The sequence below is a fragment of the Camelus dromedarius genome, chromosome 12, assembly GCF_036321535.1.
Source record: "Camelus dromedarius isolate mCamDro1 chromosome 12, mCamDro1.pat, whole genome shotgun sequence".
Lineage (NCBI taxonomy): Eukaryota > Metazoa > Chordata > Mammalia > Artiodactyla > Camelidae > Camelus > Camelus dromedarius.
Genome location: NC_087447.1, coordinates 29,562,036 through 29,582,448, shown reverse-complemented (window position 1 = coordinate 29,582,448; position 20,413 = coordinate 29,562,036). Strand labels below are relative to the sequence as shown.

At 42.4% G+C, this 20,413-nt stretch overlaps 1 protein-coding gene across 1 annotated transcript; it reads left to right on the top strand.

Moving 5' to 3' along the window:
- The first annotated feature begins 5,573 nt into the window (after positions 1-5,573).
- Positions 5,574-7,738, top strand: FIBIN (fin bud initiation factor homolog). The gene has a single exon (XM_011000208.3). It carries the CDS (start codon positions 6,116-6,118, stop codon positions 6,749-6,751), a length of 636 nt encoding a protein of 211 aa, XP_010998510.1. The 5' UTR covers positions 5,574-6,115; the 3' UTR covers positions 6,752-7,738.
- The last annotated feature ends 12,675 nt before the right edge of the window (positions 7,739-20,413 follow it).

The following is a 20,413-nucleotide window of genomic DNA, read 5'->3' as shown; positions in this document are numbered from 1 at the left end:
CTGGAATGACAAATCTAGAACAAATAAATACATAAAGTACAATTATAAATAGGGGCAAGTCCATGAGAAAAAGAACAGCATGGTATAAAAAAGAATGCTAGGGAGAACCAATTAAAATCTGGAAATCAAGGAGGGACTTTTGGAGGAAATGACATTGCAGTTAAGACATGAGAGGTGAGCAGACACGAGGCAGGAAAGGAGTTGGGTAAGAGGATTCCAGGCAGGGAGAACAGAATGAGTGAAAACCTAGAGATGAAAACAAATTTTACTGAGAAACCCATGCGGTTTGAGCATAATGAACAAAGTGAGGAGTCTCAGGAGGTGGAAATTGAGAGTCTGGGACCAGACAATGCAAGACCTGGTAGGCTAACTAAGGAAACTGAATTTAGTCAAAGCGCAGGGGGAAGCCATGGAAGCATCTAAAATGGAGGCTAAAATCCCTCCTAAATGACTCTGGGTCCTTATAATGTGCTTAACTGACATGACCTGGTACCATATAGACAGATGGTTTTTGATCCTCTGGTTTAAGACCCAACCTCTTCGTGGCACTCTTTTTCTCTCCTCTGGACCTCCCAGCTCTCCTTTCCAATGATTCATCTTTTCACTGAGGATTTAACTGTCCCCTCCCCTCCCTACTCCCCCACCCACAGACATGATTTCTAGTAGCTGTGTCCTCAGAATCCCCCAGAGTTAAGCTGATCTGTCGTCCTCTACCTGATAGCATGCTTTCCCTCTGAACCTTCCTGGAAACCCTCCTCATGCCCTCCCTTCCTTCAGATTCTCATACCTCCACTTCCCTCCTTAGCTCTTTCCTCTGTGATGGGTGAGGACCGTGTTCATGGGTGAAATGGGTGGAAAGGATCACAGACTCCTTGAATCTCTGGTAGTGACAATAAAGTAAGTGCTTATAGCCTTTCTCTTTAAGTACACTTTCTATCCTAACTGAAAATAAATATTTGTATTATTGTGGAATATATTTCACAACCTACATACTCATTTCCTGTTTGGCAGTTCTAGAACATTTCTAACAGCCTTTATTATTATTTTTTTTTTCCTGGAAAGTGTGGTAGAGATATCTAGTGTTTGTCCACATCTCGTTTTCCTCTTCTTCTGGGCACATGAAAGGATTAGACTCCCCCTCGCTTTGTACCGAGGCAGGGTCTTGTTGGCCAAAGGGCAGTGTGCAAAGTGGCATGTGCCACTTCTAAGCCAGTGCGTTTAAGTGCGGCGTGCGGCTCCCTGGAGCCCTCTTCCCCAGCCACATTAACCAAGGAGGTTTTGTGTTGTAAATGGTGAGGCAGAGTTGCCACACAGAGGAGAGTTACTAAGTCACCTTGACTTGTGGTAGACTTGAATTTGGTGTTAGCATTTAGGGGTTCTTGTTACCATAGCACAGCGTGCCTATTCTGACTAATAGAGAAAGACTGGGAGAACAGATCTCTCTCCTCACACATTACATTTATCTCCTTGTAAACTTTCTAATTATGTTTTCACAGGTGTGTTTATTGCCTATCTCTGATGGGAACTTTGTGAGTTTGTGATTATTTTTGTTAATTAACTCTCCTCTGCCCCTAACTAATGTTCTCATAGTAAATAATAATAACCACTTCACTGAGTTACGTGACAAATAGACTAGAAAATCAAAATGTATTCCACTCCCTCCCTTCTTTTCTTCATTCTGTCTTTTCTTCCTTTCTTCCTTGCTAACTTTCTTCCTTCCCTACTTCTCTCTGCTTTCTCTCTCATCCATTTTTATTCCGCTCGCCTTCTCACCCTCTGTAAACAATGGCTGCTTATAAATGCTACTGACATGTTCACTGATCACATAATCCCCAAAGTGCTAAATACTGTGTCCTTCTGCTCATCTTCCCCCTTTTCTTCCTTTCCTCTGTTAAGGACCCCTATTCTGGTCTAGGCTAATTCCCTTTGTTCATTTGTCTTTTTTGACATGGTCCAGGGATGAATTCCACCTGACAGTTTTGGGAAGATGTTGGGAGTGTGAGCTTCTACTTCCTAGAGGCTCCTTTTGGGTTTGTAGACTATAAAGTGGAACTTAATCTCCCCAACCTTTCTTATACTTAATGCACACAAGCCTCTTTTCTATAGAAGTTCTACCATTACCATAATCAGAAACAGTCAATATTATGCTGTACACCAGAAATTGACACACTGTAAACTGACTATACTTCAATAACAGGAAAAAAGAGAGAGAGAGAGAAAAAAACAGGCAAAGGGTCACAAAAACCTTAAGCAAGGAGAAGCTACAGAGCTTAAGAAATCTCACAGGTCTTTAGGCTTGTGGTGCCCGCCTGAATTCCTGCTTCCCTCTCTGAAGTGGTAACTGGACCAAAAGGACAAGATTTTAAAGTGCACTGAAAAGGATAAAGGATAAGCAAGTTTTAAGCTAGCAGACCTTGATGGTAAGGATTGCATAAAACATCTGGTATTGGGCAACGGTGCTCATCTACATGACATCTACATGACATCTACATGCCTCTGGCCCTGCCCCTGAGGTTCTCCTTTATTCTTGAATTTCCCTAGTTCCTCTCCTTGAACTTGACCTCTAATTTTCAACCCTAAAACCAACTGCTGTCCCTATCAGCAGACAGTGCTTCTTGATTTGACTGTTCAAAGTCCTCTGAGTGGTATGCCTGAATTGAGACATTTCTTCTGGCTCCATTTACTTTAGACCAATCCTCAGAAACCCACATTAGCTCTGACCCTAGCAGATCAGCCCAAGATGGAGCTGGACACATGTGAAGAATGTACAAACGAATGCCTTTTTAAAGTGAACAAAACAAAGTGTTTAATGCAGAAGGCTGCCTGGAGCTGGCTAGCACTGGCTCACGAGAGCCAGCTGCTAGGTTTTCAGGAATTTTTCGAGTCAGTTGTTAAATAGAGTCATTATTAAAAATTAAGTTATTTAAACTTACAATTAAATAAATTATGCTAAAATAACGTGAATGCATAAGTAAAATTCACTCTTTTCTCTTTTCTATGCTCTTGTGGTCCTCCATGTCTGATGCATCTGTAGGATGGGAATGCTATACAATGCTGTGTCATTGCACGTCTTCCTAACTCTGCAGTCACTGACATCGGCCGTGGAGAGAGTAGTTACCCCATGGAAATCGGCAAATGCTAGAAAAGGGGCTTTTTCTCCCCTCTAGTCATCTGTTAAACACTTATCAGCACATCACACAATAGGATGCCAGTACTTTTCAGAAGTGGTTACTGAAGACAAAAGCATGGGGGAGGGAGGACATTTGCAATTTACATCCCCAGAATCTATTCTCATGCTGTCCCCTCCCAAAAATGTCCCTAAGTTTCCCAGCCATACAGTTTGCATGGTACCTTGCCTTCAGCTGCAAAACCGGGTCATTATTTTCTTAAGCCCAGTGGCTTATCCCAAACCTCTGATTATAGTCAGCCTGGTTCTAGGACAGATTAATGATCTAAATCCAGCCAACTGTGGCCACTGAGGCTCACCTGAAGGACCTGCATTTGAGCTACCAGGAAATCTAACCTGCCATTCTTGCTACATGTGAACGAGAAAGTTTGTAGCCCTGAAAGACACCAGTAGCCATCTTGGAACAAAATAAAAGAGACTGCCAAGAATGAATATAAGCTGAAGAAGTAGAAACAAAAAATGGTGAGAGAAAAGACTAGGTTCTGGACCAGGCCAAGGCTGAAAATCTAATTTATATTTTCTGTAAGTCAAGGAATTCCCTTTGCTTTTAGTCTGATTAATTTGGACTTTCAGTTACTTGTACCAAAATAATTCCTTCCTGATTGGTGACATGGGGTTTGTGTCTTTAAATGCGGGAACTGCAGGAAAAACTGGATATTGTGTGTTTATATATGCCTGACTCTCCAACCAAAAAAGACTTGTTTTTGCACACCTTTGTATCTGTGCTGACTTAACACTGTTCCCTGCACGTACTAGGGGACGAGTAGTAGTAAGTGCTTAAGATAGGCTTGTTTAGTTGCATTGGTTAGTGAGTCAGGGAGGGGACTGTGCAAGTGGAGTGAATCAGAGTAAATTCCTCTTCTTTTTTTTGGCCAAATGGACAATTTGAATCCATGTGTTGTCATTTGTAAGTATGCCAGGGGAGAAAGGATGAAGCAAGATGGTTCTCAAGTCCAAGAGTCCAGCCTCTCAACTGGAGAAGGTTGTAGTTTTCTGCTGAAACTACAGTGAAAATGTCATAGGTTTTAGTTAGCATAAACACTAAGAAAATCCCTTTAGTCTATGTTTTCACGATGCCAAGTATCTGGATAAAAATGAAAATGTGCGGCCAACATGCTCCCCCAAATCTACGCAAGTGATGCTGCATTGACAAACTATCCGATTGCTTAACCAGACCTCTCATTGTCTACCCAGAATTGTTTATGTCATAAAAAGTGATGGCAAGAAGGATGGTACTGCGGTGCTGAATGACACCAGTCCATTATGACTCTGAGAGGGAGCTAAGTATAAACACAGGCAAATCACATGAGTGTTTCAGTGACATATCAAGGCAGAAAGAGGAACTCATGATAGAAATAGGGAAAGTGCCTTTGTTTTTCCCACTCCTTCCCTGCCTTTTTCTCTATAACCCTATTGCTGTGCAACAAAAAATGTCTCTTATTTATTTATATTAATTCTCTTTCCATGTCCCAGAATGTAAGTTCCAGGAGGGCAAGACTTTGTTTTTGTTCACTGCTGCTCTTTTTGTGGCACCTAATATAGATTTTGATGTATTGTAAATGCTTAATAAACATTTGATAAACAAAGGAGATGCCCTGAATGATGGTGATTTGCTAAGCAATTCATAAATCAGAAACCAAAATGGCCTGATGAAAAAACAAATACTTTTTTTCCTAAACTAAATTAAAAGACCTGGTGACTTAGTGAGTGGCTGGCTCAACTGCAATCTTACTGGGTGACAATAAACAATTTGTTGAACGAGCATTCTATTCCTTGGTTTCTGCATCTGGAAAAATGGAGATACCAGTATCAGCCTTATACTCTTCAAAACTTTTAAGTGTCCCAAAAGAGGCAACAGCTGTAAATGCGTTAGATTAAAGGCGAATAAGAGGGGCTTACCAGGATACTTTTTCATCAAATTCAACAATTATCTCAGCTGTCCATTGACTTATTAAACTGGCAAAACTCCATTTATCAGCTTTTGTTCTTATACACACTAGCAACCACGCATTAATCAGTTTTCTACATTCCTGTTTCTTCCAAAGTATGGTTATTTCACATTGAAATTAACTAACCATTTCATTCACTTCAAATTTGCCTTCAAAGTCATAAACTTTTTAATGATAAAAATAGACATACTCAGGGAATCCAATCTAACTGATACTTATTTTAAACGGTGAAATGGCATTTCTCCAGGGTAATTAGCCTTCCTCTCAACACGTTAATAGCAAAACAGCCTTTCTGTTGTGGGAATTGTATTTATCCTCTTCCCATTTTCTCCTGCAAGCTAAATTCTATTTTCCAGGATCTCCCTTCCAATCCTCAAAAAGAGACCCTGTACCTTTAATAGCAGAGACCTGGTGAAAGGTTTCTTTCCAAACTTGTTCCCTGGCTTCCAAGTGACGAAACCAGCTGTAATTTGAGAGCAGAGAGATCCTCAGGATATCATTAGCCAAAGGAAAAGCTCTGCGTTCCCACCCAGTCCAGGAGTTGAAACAGTATCAGAGGGCAAGAGCCTTTTTCTCCAGCTACAGGCTCCATCTCCGAGGAGCGAGTGGAACTCCGAGAGCCAGAGTGGGGCCACCGAGACTGCGTCCAGCCAGAGCCCTGGAGGAGGGGTTCCCTGTCAGCCAGGATCCCACCAGGAAACAGCCGGCTGAGTTCCAGCCATCGGAGCGCAGGAGCACAGAGCGCAGGAGCTCAGAGCAAGGGTGCATCCCGCGCTGCTGGCTGCGGGGGCTGCTACCCAGGCTCTGGGGCTGCAGCCACATGAAGCCAGCTGGGGAGGGGGGGCCAGGGTGCAGCAAGCCAGCCGGGACTGAGGCTGACGCCGTCTCAGGGAGGCACTGACTCCCCAGGGGACCCCCCTTCCTCGTGCCTGGGCGACAAGTCTTCTCCAGGGGCCCCCGGTCCTCCTGGATATCCAGGATGGTGTTCATGAAGTTCCTCTGGATGGGTTTTCTGTGCCACCTGTGTCAGGGCTACTTCGATGGCCCTCTCTACCCAGAGATGTCCAACGGGACTCTGCATCACTACTTTGTGCCCGACGGGGACTATGAGGAGAACGATGACCCCGAGAAGTGCCAGCTGCTCTTCAGGGTGAGTGACCACCGGCGCTGCTCCCAGGGGGAGGGGAGCCAGGCCAGCAGTCTGCTGAGCCTCACCCTGAGGGAGGAATTCACCGTGCTGGGTCGCCAGGTGGAGGACGCCGGGCGCGTCCTGGAGGGCATCAGTAAGAGCATCTCCTACGACCTGGACGGGGAGGAGAGCTATGGCAAGTACCTGCGCCGGGAGTCCCACCAGATCGGGGATGCCTACTCTAACTCGGACAAGTCCCTCACCGAGCTGGAAAGCAAGTTCAAGCAGGGCCAGGAACAGGACAGCCGGCAAGAGAGCAGGCTCAACGAGGACTTCCTGGGGATGCTGGTCCACACCAGGTCCCTGCTGAAGGAAACGCTCGACATCTCTGTGGGGCTCAGGGACAAATACGAGCTGCTGGCTCTCACCATCAGGAGCCATGGGACCCGGCTAGGTCGGCTGAAAAACGATTACCTTAAAGTGTAGGTGGAAGGGCACATTGCTGGGAGCCGGCATCAAAGCAGCCCTATCGCAGAGGGTGGGGGACAGAACGGGGCTACCTTTTCCCTTCTGCTTGTTATTTTTATAACCAGATTTGCACTTGGAGAATGATCCGAAGTGATCTTTGAAAAAAAAAAAGGAGTGAGAGTTGAGTGGTTTTAGTTCTGTTCATTATTTATGTGCTTGCCATTGATTTGTCACCTGGAAAGAACAATTTAAAGCCACGCCTCCCATCTTTCCTAGAGGGCTTTATAACTCTGCAGAGACACCTGTTTCAGCCACATCTAAACGGACACAGTTCGTGCAGTAGGGGCTGACTAAACTGCTCCATCCTGGAGGTGATGTGAGAAAACCCAGGGAGCATATGCAGAGCATCTTTCTGCCTTCAGCCTTCTCTCTTGGGCTCTGAAAGCTGTCAAAGTTGCCTGTTTCTCAGATGAGGTCAGAGGTGCCGCTCTGCACGCCTGCCAGAGGATGGAAGTTGCCTGTTTCTTCTCCTTTTCCCTCTTATTTATTAACCATGGTCTCCAAGGTTTTGTTTGTAGTTGTTTTCTTTTGGGTTTTGGTTTTGGGGATTTTTTTTTTTTGAGAGTATGGGCTAGAAACTATATGCAAATCGTCTTTTGCAGGGAGATGTCTGCAGTGCCTCTGTGGGGAGTTGCAAATTAAAGGGGCCACGGTGAAGAAGTCTGAGCTCTGTGGTTACACACTCATGCTGATATGCTGATTTGCTGTTTCTCTCATTGTGTGTCTGTGTCCTCAGTGCTGCAGTCCATCACAAAGAAGTAGGTAGGGTGCCTGGACACACCCCCAAATGCTTGTGACTTAGGTTACCAATGTATTCTTTCTCATTTGGGGGCTTTGCTTCTTTTTTGCTTATTGGAAACTTGTACTCTAAGTAGGGGGAATTCTAATTCTCCTAACTCCTTAACTAAGTTTTGTTATTCAGCCAATAAATACGTTCTCGTACAATACTGGCTTATTTTCTAATTTATATCTGTTAACTTTCACACTGCAAAGATGGGCCAATGCAAAAAAAAAAAAAAAAAAAAGAGAGAGAGAGAGAAAGAGAGAGAAAGAAGGCTGGGATTTAAGCCAGTTTACTTAGAGTATATGATAAAGAAGGCAGAGGGAGAGCTACATATTTGGCAACTCTCCCTTCCGTGGCCACCCTCACCATCTTCAAAAGAAAAAAAAAAGTCTAGGCTGGGCTAGAACTTGATCTCTGCTGGTCTGCCTAAAAACTCCAGTTTTCTTTGGTTTTTCCTATAGAATCAACTGGAAAAGTTTACAGCAAGGCTCAGAGCTTATACACCCTCAGAATGCAGAGGGAGTGCTTTGTTCTGTTATAGGAATGACATGATGTTTAATTGTTTTGAAGACAAGTCTACGTTATTTAATGAATAATTTTAAAAGGAGGAAATGCACTTTATTTCATATCTTTTCCCAGCCAATCCTCACCATCATCTTAAATATGCTTTTCTTTCACACATATGCACACACATTGGAAAATAAGTGTTCATAACCTACTCTTCAACAGGGAGCCATTTTTCTTTCCCTCTCCTATGCATGAGGAATCTGATTTTATATTCCTCTAAAATATCCAATATCCTCTTACGACAACAGGGGAAACTGAGGCCCAGAAACTAACTGATTCTCAGCTAGTTCTAACAGCTCCTGGTCTCTTACATTTAAGTACAAGATCTTCCCACACTGTTCTTTTCAAGGATGCTGAGAGATGGGAGGGAGTGGCCTGAGGCCTGAGCCTTTGCATAACGATCTTATTGTTTAACATACAAAAGGAACAAAATATGGAATAATACTTAAAGTAATCTTTTGTAATTTCTTTTCATGACCCAGGGGCCTGCTTTTAGCTGTCTCTTGTGTGTGAGAAGAAGACTGGTGTGTGGGAAGAAGGTAGATGATCTTTGAAGAGGGTTCCCTTCTTCTATGAAAGATGAGGAAAAAATTACTGCAGAGGCAAAGAAGATGATCTTTGGAACTTAAATGGTTGTAGTCTGTAGTCATAATCCTTCATATCACAAAACTTTTATATCACTCACAGTGATCACGTCTAATCCACAGACATATTAAATGTCATCTCAATTTTCCCAGCTGTGTTAAGAGGATATTAGACACATGATACAGGTGGAAAACTGGTTTCCTCGTGAGGGCTAATTTCAATCAATGGGTAATGGCTACATACAGTAGTATATTAAAAAGGATTTAAATGACACAGATTCCCCGGTTCAAGATGTCTTCCATGCATGCAGGTAGGCGAGTGGTGACAGCATTCACTACTAATTTGAAAACACTGAAACAGATGATGTGTGCGGTTCTTTCTAGTGCTAACATTCTGTGATTCCTACAAAACCAGAACTATCTGACATCGACTCATCCATTGAAGGCTAGAGGGATGGCCAGTAATCCCAAAGAGTCTGGCATAAACCCAGAGGGAAAAGCAGGAATTTCCAGGTGGGGAGCTTGAGCCATCCCGGCCCGCCAACCCAGAGGCTGGCATCACCAGGTGCTCCCCAGTCCTCGTGATGGGGAGCCAGATCCCCGCAGATCTTTCTTCTCTACTTTCCCGTTATTCTTATTAGCACTTTACTCCTCATACAGTGACAAATCCTTTTTTTTTTAAGTAGTGGTTCTTTATTTTTGAGACCATGAAATATTTTGAGAATCTGAAGAGAAATTATATACCTTCTTCCTTCAGAAATCTACTTCCAAGAACATTCATACAATTTAGGATATTCTTTTTTTTATTTTTAATAAATATTTGTCAATTGCTCAATATGTGTCAGGCACTGAGTTAGGTTGTGGGTAATTCTGAGATACTACGCAGTCTTGGGACACCATCTAAATCAAAGTTTAAAAAGCCTGTTACAGTTTTACTTGGAGTGGGAGGTATTTATTACTATCTTTACTATTATTGTTATTATTATTATTATTATTATCAACAACAACAAAGTAGCCAGTTTTCTTGAGAACTCAACTCAGCATTTTTGCTTTAGGGCCTGTGCTAATAACTTTGCTTGGGTATTTCCCTTAATTTTAACAACAAACTGTGTAGGAAAGTATTATCTAAAAGGAATTAATATATGCCAAGCACCTAGAAGAGTACAGGACACAGAGTGAATCCCCAGTAGACGTTAGTTGTTGCTATGACCATATTTATTACTATCCTTCTTTTTATAACTGAGGCCCAGAAAGGGTCGGTAATTTTCCCAAGGTTAAAACTGTGATGTCTCATTTACTTCACTACCCTCCCACGTTCTAAGCTGATGATTATCCAGTGGGATACATGACCAGATAAAAGAAGAATGTGGTGGTTAAGGGTCCACCTGGGCTGCCAGTTGTCCCCTCCAAACACCGTCCCCTCTAGGCCAGTCGGCCTATAGCCCACGGCAGTTTAGATGTCTGAGTGCTGCCAGTCAGAAGCTGAGTGGCTGCACTGTTGACAGAATTCCTCGTTGACACTTTCTCTGTGTGATGCATTGCTCAGCACCACTCATCCTCACACTCCCAGTCTGACCATGTGAAAACGTCCACAGACCTACGACGGAGCATTCCGTAGATATCTGTCCATCTAGAGTCTGCTGATAAAGGACACCAGGCCGTGTTACCCTCTGTAACTGCCAAAGCCACGTTCCCAGAAGCTGGCAGGTGTGGGTGTGTTATGGCTGGCAGCACGGAGAGGCTGTCCCATAGTTTACATACTTCTGTTGCCTTTTCAACTATCGTTTACAATTCTGCTAAGGAAACAGACTCAAAACTTTCTGAGACAAGCCTTGAAATTTCAATTGTAAACCATTTTAACAAGTAATAAAAGCGTCCATGAAAACCACTAAAGATACAAAATCTCCCCAAAGGGTAGTATGGTTAAATTTCCTTGGAGCATTTTTTCAGAGGATGGTTATTAAAATCTTGATAAGGAAGAATACTTGGGTGTGAAATATAAATACTAAATGTGGTTAACAAATGTTTTAACATAACAGGAAAAACAACTGGAGACTTAAAAAGTTTTGGTGAGAAACAGAATACAGAAATGTGTAACCATCATTCACCAGCACAGAGACTGAGATTCTGCGAGTCATCTTAGGAATTATGGAATCGGGTGGTCCTTAGGAAGACTATTTCTAGAGTCAGGATCTCCATGGATGTGTTACTTACCAGGTATTTTTAAAGTGCCACCATAGAAATAGTACAGTCGGCCCCCTGTATCTGTGGGCTCCACATCCATGAACTCACCCAACTTCCGACAGAAAACACTTGAAAGAAAAAAAAAATTCCAGAAAATTCCAAAAAACAAAACAAAAAGCAAAAAATAGAGCACTGGCAACTATTTACATAGCATTTATATTGTAATAGGTATGATAAGTGGTCTAGAGGTGATTTAAAGTATATGGGAGGATGCGTGTGATTATATGCAAATACTACACCATTTTACATAAGGGACTTGAGCATCCCTGGGTTTTGGTATCCAAGGGTGTGCTGGGACCAATCAACTGTGAATACCGAGGGATAACCGCGTATAGACGTGTGAGGAAGCTGACACCTAAATAAAGAATTTGAGTGTGGCATCCTGGGGAGGGTGGCATATGAGCAAGTTTCTACAGAAGCTTAGCAGCAGTCCAAACTGGAATTGTCTGGAAAATGTAAAACAGTGTAAATAAAATACGGACTTTTTATAACCACCCATTCAAGAGATAAGGGAGTTTCATTGTTGCTGTTATTATTGTAGTTTGGCTTTTTAAGTAGCTTTTTTTCTGATTCTATAAACCATAGCTGCCGAATTCTAATAACATAGCACACAAGAAAATACAAAGAAAACAAAATCATTCATATTCTCAAATGTCCCCTGCCATACACCCACTATTTGCATATTGGTGTGCATTCTTTTAGTACTTTTCACATGTATCTATGTATTTTTTCTTCAGAAAAAAATGATATTATAATAATACATTGTTATGTAGTCAATGTCTATTTTAGGTGTTATATGCTCAATTGCAAAAATCTACCTCGAGTGCTTCAGGGGGCAGAAGTTCTGGGTTCAGATCTTGGGACAAGTCCCTTCAATGTTCTGAAATTCAATCACTTTGTTTGCCCAATGAAGATAATAATAGCTAATATTTACTGAACAGGCACTGCTCAAAGTGTTTTCCATAGGTTATCTTAGGTAATCCTCCCATGTGTATATTTCAGATAGATGTAATAGTTTTTGGGTAAGAAAGCTGAGGCACCAAGAAGTTAGGTCTCACAGCTAGACGAGAATGGAGTCAAGATTCAAACATAGGCGATCTGACTCCTCTACTGACCTGATAATCACTAACGATGCTTTTCCTTTCTGAAGGCAGGAGACAGGACACATGATTTCTTAACTCTCTGCTATTCCAGGATCTATGATAAGTGGCCTGTGAAATGAACGTTTTTCCTGTATGACTTCCTTCACTGTAAAAAGTTAAACCCAATTTCTCTCTAAGAACTTTTTCTCTGCTAAATGTTATGTTAGGCAAAATATCTCCTTACACCTTATGTCCCTCTGGGATTCTTTGCCTAAGAACAACCGGCTTCTTGCTCAATATTACATTTTCCAAGCACTTTCCCATGTTTTATCACATTCGATCATAACACGTGCGATTGATGCTGCATTGGCCAGGACATTTCACGATATTCACCATTTGGAGACGGTAGCCCAAAGCTCACAGCTAGAAACTGAATCCAAACATAAAGATTTCTTGTCCAAGCACTGCTTGCCTTGCAGGTCTACCTCTGACTCCTCTATGCATTCATTCAAAATACGTTCATTGGATGCCTTCTACGTATCTGGCCCTGCTGAGGATACAGTAATCAGACAAAATCCGTGCCCTCTTTGATCTTATATTTAAATATGCAAATGTAATGAATTCATTGGGACTCCTTTAGTGGGGGAAGAGATAAATAAACTAAAATACATATCTAGAATGTCAAGAAGTGAATTGCGGTATTTTAGTTAAGATGGTAAGAAAGACCTGAGAAAGCAGAAGTTGTTTGAACTGGGTCTTAAATCTTGAGTAGAAGGCCAAGAATGTAAATATTAGAGGAAAGAGTGTTCCTGGTAAAAGAACAGCAAGTACAAAGTCCTTCAGGCAGAGATAATTTTATATGCTTGAGATGATGGGTGGAAAAGCCAGTGGGATTACAGCACAGTAAATCAGAGAAAGAATTAAAGAGCTTGAGGTCAGGAAGGAGAACTGGGGCTAGATAATATGGGAACTAGAGGATTATCATAAGAAATTTGGAAATGATTCTAATTTCAATGCACTAGAAGTCTAAGGAGAGAACATATGTGGATAGTCATCAATGTATTATATATAATATTTGAGGTATTAATTAATTAATAATGTTTGGATGTTGTTCTAATTTTAAAGAACTTGGAGGTCTAAGGTGAGGAGTGATACGATCTGATTCACACAAAAAAGGACCATGCTGGGAGGAGACTATAGGTAAGGCAGCATGAGTGGAAGCAGGAAAGCCTCTTGGTGAGATGGCCGCTAGGTCCTGGTGATGAGAGATGATGAAGGCTTGGTCTCAGGTGGTAGTGGTAAAGACGGCAGGACCTGGCCTCGATCCTCTACCAATACGTCCCATTTTGCTTTGGTCCCAGAAGAATGTGTGTCATTATTCCCAGCCTTCTTCTGCATTGACCCAATTTGCCAACTCTTGGCTCCATTTCTTCTGTTCCCCACCCTTTGGATTTGATGTTAGCATTGTCCCCCTTCCACTCCCCCCCAGAGGTGACTGGATATGTATGAATGACTACATCAGGCACTATATGGACCCCAGCTGATCCCTGTCACTCGAAACCCAAACTCTGGCCCACCAGCCCAAGTCTTGTCTACCTTACTTGATGGGCTGGAATGGACAGACTCGTGAAGTCAGAGGTTTGCACTCAACCACAGGAATGATTCACATGATTGACTATTACACAAAAATAACTGTGATTGCACTAAAGTTTAGACATCTTCCCTTTACTAATAATCTCAAGCATCACCACTACATCTCTATTTATTTGCATTTCTCTTCATAGGAGCTTTAAGACAGATAAGCTATATCCAACTATAAAACTTTTCTCTTGAGGGTTTTGAATGACTTCAGAATTTTGCATTGCCTGGTATTTGATAAGAGCACAGAGCATCCTATTTTGACCCTAACAAGCATTTACTTGTATGTTTCACCATCTCCCTTTTTGGCTTTTCCACGAAAAACAGAAGACATTTTGTGTGCTGATAGCTTGCTGTTTACAGAGAGGAACCTGACATCTATGATTAATGAGGCAGAGCCTCCATGCTTTGGGGTTGGCAGTAGTGGCTTGCATTTTCTAGTTGTGAAAGTTTCCTTCTGCAGGAGTTAAGGAAATGTGTTTCCTGAATGTCTTTTCTTGCTTTGATCTTGGCCCAGCTTTCATGCCAAGACCAAGCAAATGCGGGTGCTCCACTCCGCTTTCAAAATGTGTGCTTTGCTGGCAGTCCCACTGAGTCAACCACTAACATTTTCCACATGATTCTACTATGAATTAAATTATAAAGAGCAGAAAACCTAGTGGGTTCGCTTTGCTCTGAGGTATATTTTTGCTTACCCTTCAAGTGTCAGTTTCCTCCTGCCCTGGTTTCCCCTCCCCTTGCCTTAGCCAAGCTCTTTCCTGTTTCCTCCTTTGCTCGCTGTCTCTCCCTCTCCTCTTGCTATTAGGAGCATGGGAAATAGAGGCAGAATTCTGATTTGCATCATGCCTCTGCAACTTATTAGCCTCAGTGTCCTCTGTGCATGGTAGGAATCATGGCATATGGTTTGCAAGGTCTTGTGAGGATTTCATAAGTCAATGGATGGAGAGGACTTCCTGTAATAACCTGAGCAAAGGAAGTGCCACTATTCCCACATGCTAGTCACGGGCACCTCATCTTTAAGAAGGGACTCCTTGTATGTTCTTCGGTTGAAATGAAAAAGACGTATTTCAAGTAAGCCTGAGACATTATATGTATCTCATGAACCTATATGGACCTCCCCATTCTAGGCAGGCATCTCAGAAGCCAAAGAAGTGTTGCTCCCGTTCATATAAGGGAAGCTCCTAAGCTTGGGTGTGTTTATACTGCAAACATTCCTCCATATTTGGGCCAAGAGAATGAAGGCTGCAGCAGGAAATAACAGTGAGCCAACTTGCTTACCCTTTATTTCCAAATGGTAACAGTGCCTTTGCTTTGTGCCTTGAATGTGGGGGTGATGCACACGAAATAATCTCTGGAATTTCAGTATATGGGCAGCGATAGTGAGAGAACTTGCCCATCTGGGCAACAGGACTACCAAGTGAAAGAGAATAAGAATATTAATTCCTAAAATCTCTTGAGCATAAATATATATTGAGGCCTGGGTGCCCTTGAAAAGCCCAGCTTTCGGGTCTATAAGACTGAAGACCAGAGCCCATTTGGGGCACGCTGCATATGGGAAGCGTTTGGGTGACAACCTGATCTTCTGTATGTAACCCTGTACTTCTGCTGTGAGATTTGCTGCCACCACTGCCTGGGAGTCCTCCGCAGTCTCCAGGTCATGAGCTCACTAGGGCTGGGAGATGGGACTGACTCATGCCCTATTTCAGCTCGGATGTATGCGGGCTTCACTAAAAGGACTTGGGAACGTCTGCATGTAGCTTGGCAGACTTTCTGAAGTGAGAACTTCTGAAGTGAGTAGTTCTCTAGCTTGTCTGCTTCTCCTCCAGGCAATCTCCACCAGGGCTGCCACGGAAGAGGCCCTGGCTCAGCTTAGCGAGAACTCAGGACAGGGCACAGTGATCCGGGCAGCACACACTCAGGGAAGTCTAGAATCTACACCTTCTTCAGTATAAAAGCAGACAGTCTGGCTCTGTCAACACTCAGCCATTCATATATTTAGCAATAAACAGAAGGAATAAATAAGCGATATTTCTTTTCTAATTAGAGGCATTTTTGTTCACTTGGGAAACTTCAGAAATAGAACACTCTTTAACTGTTTGGCTCAAACAAAAACTCATTCAGACTAAGAAATTGGCAAAGGCCATACTGATGATAAATACTTATCCCATAATCACGTTTTCCATAGCCCCTCTAATTTCCAAGAGTTTCTCCATAAAAAGAATCGCAGTGAAAAATCTGAACAGACAGTTCGCAAATAATGACATCATATTAAGGGGATGTCGGGGTTTACAGGGCTCTCCCATTTCCTCTGTAAAAACCTGACCATTACCAAAATATGAAGCCACCACCTTGCCTTCCATTCATTGTTAAATATCCATTTTTCAAAGGGGTTATTTGTTCATTTTTCTATGCATTCAACAAATATTTATTGAATACCAACTATGTGCAATTGTAGTCCTAGATTCAGAGGATAGTAATTATAATAATATTCATGATGTTGATAATCATAATAAAACAATAGACAGTATTTTCGTACTATTTATTATGTGCCTGGCACACTGTTCAGAGCATATCACATATATTTAGCACAGGTAATCCTTGCAACGACCTATTACAAGATTTGTAAATTGCTCAACGACCTTTCTAGAACGTCACCAAACGCCTATGCTGACTTTCCTTCTTGCCTCCTCCCAGCTTTGCTGTGGTCCCCTTTCTGGCTACTGGCCTCTCCTGACGTGGCCCATTCTGCCCTCTAATGGAACACTAATTCTGGGAGTTTCAGAAAGTCTTTCAATCAGGAGTTCAGCAGTATTTGGAGAAAGTTCTTCCTCAGTTATCCAGGGAGCTAAAGAAAACAAACTTTAGATTTCACCAAGAAATGTTAGAGAGAGAAAATTTGCAAGAGAAGACCTTGATCCCAGGCTCAAGTTTCCAAGACTGAGCCAGCCAACCTGATCATGAAACCCAAGATTTCAACATTATGTTAACCTCTGTCGGGCTAACATAGTAATAAAACCATACTTGTAATTATATCCCCAGATATAGTTTTGGCCCTGAGAGCTACATAGTCTAGGACCATGAGAGCTAGAAATAACCTTCACAAGTGAAGAGTCTGAGGGCTAAACAGGTAAAGAAATTTATTCCAGGTCATGTAAACTCATGGTATTAAGGCCAGGATGTCACAGAATCACAGCCCAGAGGGCCAAGTTCATCCTATTCACCTGGTCAGTCATCAGCTGCCTGAATCTTCCTTATACTACGACAGCCCTGCCAAGTGATTATACACTCCTGCTTGCACTCCTCAAATTATGGGGCACTCCCGTCTCCCTGGAGGAGTGCATTCAGTTGTCGGAGAGCCCCAGCTCCTCGAAAGTCCTTCTGTGTTTTGAACTGAAATCTTCCCCCCTGGGGCTTTCACTATTCAGGGCTCCACTGCCCCGCTTATCCCTTCTCCATATCAAGTTAATCAAAGACCTGGTAGTGCCTTCGGCTGGGCTCAATAGCCCAGGTCCTCCAACCCTTCCTTCTGCAACATAATAAGCAAGGTCACTCTTTCTACCTTATTACCAGGAAGCAGTGGTTTACAGTGGTTTAAAGCATGGGCTTTGCAAACTGACAAACCTCTGGGTTGATACTCAGTTCTACACTCAATGCAGATGTCCAAGGGCAGCTTACTTATTCTATCCATACCTTGGGTTCCTTCTATGTGAACTGGCGAGAATGATCCCCACCTCATATGGTTGTTGGGATAAATAAATGAAATAGTATGCATAAAATTCATAGTCATTCAACAAACGTATCTGAATGCATGAGTGAACGAACTTCTAGTTGGCTCTTTTTATCAACTCAGCACTAATAAGGGAGCTGTTTATAAAGTGAATTGCAGATTTGGAGAAGATGCCACGAGGGGAGAAGTTCAAAGGAAGAATGAAGGGAAGAGGCGCATATGATTACGGCAAAGCTGCCACGACTGGCGGGCGTTCTGTGCAGGGCACCCTCGGCCCATTCGTTCACAAGTTCATTGACCACGCGATGAGCAGCGTCCTTCACGCTCATGGTTCTGCTCAGTAACGGGAGAGGAGGAGTCTTACCTTCAAATCTTTCTCGACTAATTCTGGACTTTCTCATAAATGTCTGACCACATGCTAATTTGAAAGTCCAAATACTAAGTTTTATTTTGGGGATGAGAGCAAAGGTACTTTATATCTTCTCCCTCCCACCCCCTCCACCTACAAAAACAGCTGAACAGACTTTCCTAACTCTTTCCCAAAAGTTTCATGTTTGGGCTGAGCTCAGCCCTGGAAGGTCTCACTCTCAGGAGAAATGCCTGAGAAAGTCATTAAAGGCAACTGAAAGCCCTGGAATGGAAATACACAGGGAAGATGGGAATTCAATTGGCTTTCTCTCCCAGGTGATACATCTCTCAATAACAGGAAGATGAAAGTAAAGCAAACTGTCTCAGGGATAATATCTTTTTCATTGTATAAACTTTAACACAGTGTTAAGGAGGGACACTCAGGTATAGCCTACCTTGCTTTGACTCACGGCGCCTCCTTTTCTCATTTGGGCTATCTGTGGCAAATGACTTAACTCCCTGGGTTTCAGCTTTCTTTATAAAATGGGTATTATGGTCTTAATCTCATAGTATTCTGAGGAGGACCAAATGAGAGAGTCCAGCTTGATATATGGTCTGGCATGTATGTTACACTATTTCATTAAGTGTGAAGGGATGGAGAGCAAGCAGTCTTGGTCCTATTAACTTGATGGGATCAAAATGATTAACACCTAGAGTCCACATTCTTCCTCCTGTCTCTTGCCTGCTTGGCCTTGGTAAAAAGGAAAAACTGCACTGACACATTATCCACCCCACTTCCCAAAAAGAGGTTATAAAGGAGGAAGAACCACATGCAATAGGGGATAGAGTGGGACATGAAAGGAAAGTGGTAGAGGCCAGGGATGCGGACCAGCATCCTACAGTGCATAGGACAGCCCCCATGACGAAGAATTATCTGACTCAAAATGTCAGTAGTGCCAAGGTTGAGAAACCCTGGCCTATGATATGTGAACTATTAGGGAGCAGTCGGACAAGCGGGAGGTGGTAGTTAGATTGAGGATCTTGAATATCAGGCTAAGATTCTTCCCAAACATGATGAGTGTATTATAGCCTTCAGGACATGAAATAATACAATTTTAGGAAGATTTGTATTACAAAGGTTTGTCTAACATATTAGAAAGTAAAGATACTATAGTATTTCAGGCATCCTGAGGTGAATTTGAGTATTTTATATAGCATCATGGTTATAATGCCCCAGAATCTGGCTGAAAAGTGGAAGCATCTGTCAACAGGCTAATTTTATCTCCTTGGCTTCAAAAGAAAAAGAAAGAAAAGAAAAGGCCAGATTTATGGTCTTTCCATTGATTAGGGCTCCCTCTACACGCTGGCAAGTCAATTAAAGGGGCTGAAGGAGGTTGATTTTTCTAACTAACAGTTTGGCATGATGTAGACAAAACATCTGGTTAATTGGCACTTTCATTTTTCACTTGGTGGTTTTGACAAGGAGGAAACACAATCATTGGTGGATGCTTGCTAGTCATCATCATCAACTCAGCTGATCGCAGGGTAGAATCAACTGATCCTAAAATAAAGAATTATATGTATGACTCTTCAACCTGAAAGACCATTGCTTATAAGAGAAAGGAGCTCTAGAGTTGAAAGTGAAGAACCCAAGCATAACTGTCATTTATGTCTCCTTGTGATTGCTCTCATCCAAATATCCTCTCAAAATTGCCTTAAACTCCCGGGAAGTTTGTGCAATCCATCAAAGTGTTAGATCAGGCCAGGTTCCCTGGACCAGGACTGTATCTGCCTGGAAAAAGGGGCTTCTTTTCCTTCATACACAAATTACTGTCTGCTCACAAACCCAAGAGAAAACATCTACCCAGAAGGGAAACACTGGATTTTTATTTGTTTGTTAGTTTCTCAGTTTCTTGTTTCTCTTATCTACCAAGAGGTGACATCTTGTTCTAATTCATCTAAAGGAACAATATAGACCAAAGAAGACCTTGGTCCCTTTTTTCTGCCTTTCCAATTCTCACATATCTCTCCAACCCAGCCTATTCTAAAGCCTTCTCTGGGGTTCCTGTCAATGGTGATAGAACATATAACACCTGCGACTGGTGGTAAAGACCACCTGTGTCACTGTGTCAAGAAGGATATTAAAGTCTTATCAAAGTTCAAAGAGAAAGAATCCTATGATCTGTTAGCAATGCCTTTCATACTTACAAGATGGGGAGGACGTAATAAGTTAACCAGGTATTTACTTTCCTCATCCTTTCCAGCTATTTACTGACAGTATCATTCATTTTTGGTACCAGTGCTAGACACTAGTGTAACAATAGTGAGCAGAGCTCAAAGTCTAGGAGGAGGAGTCAGTAATCAAATAATCATGTACCTTCTAAAAAATGAGAGCTAGCTCCCTTCTTTGCTTCTTCATTTATCAGAAGGTAGCATTTACTTTTCTCCCCTTGAGTCAGGATGGCCTTGTGACTTGCATTGACCAACAGAATGTGGTGGAAGTGACACTGTACCGGTTCTGGACCCACAATTTAGAAGGTCGAGAATAGCTTCTATCCTTGCTCCTTGGAAGCTAGCCACCAATGTGTGAAGTAGTTGGGCTACACTACTGAATGACTGAGCTCACATGGAGAGAGATCCGGGAAG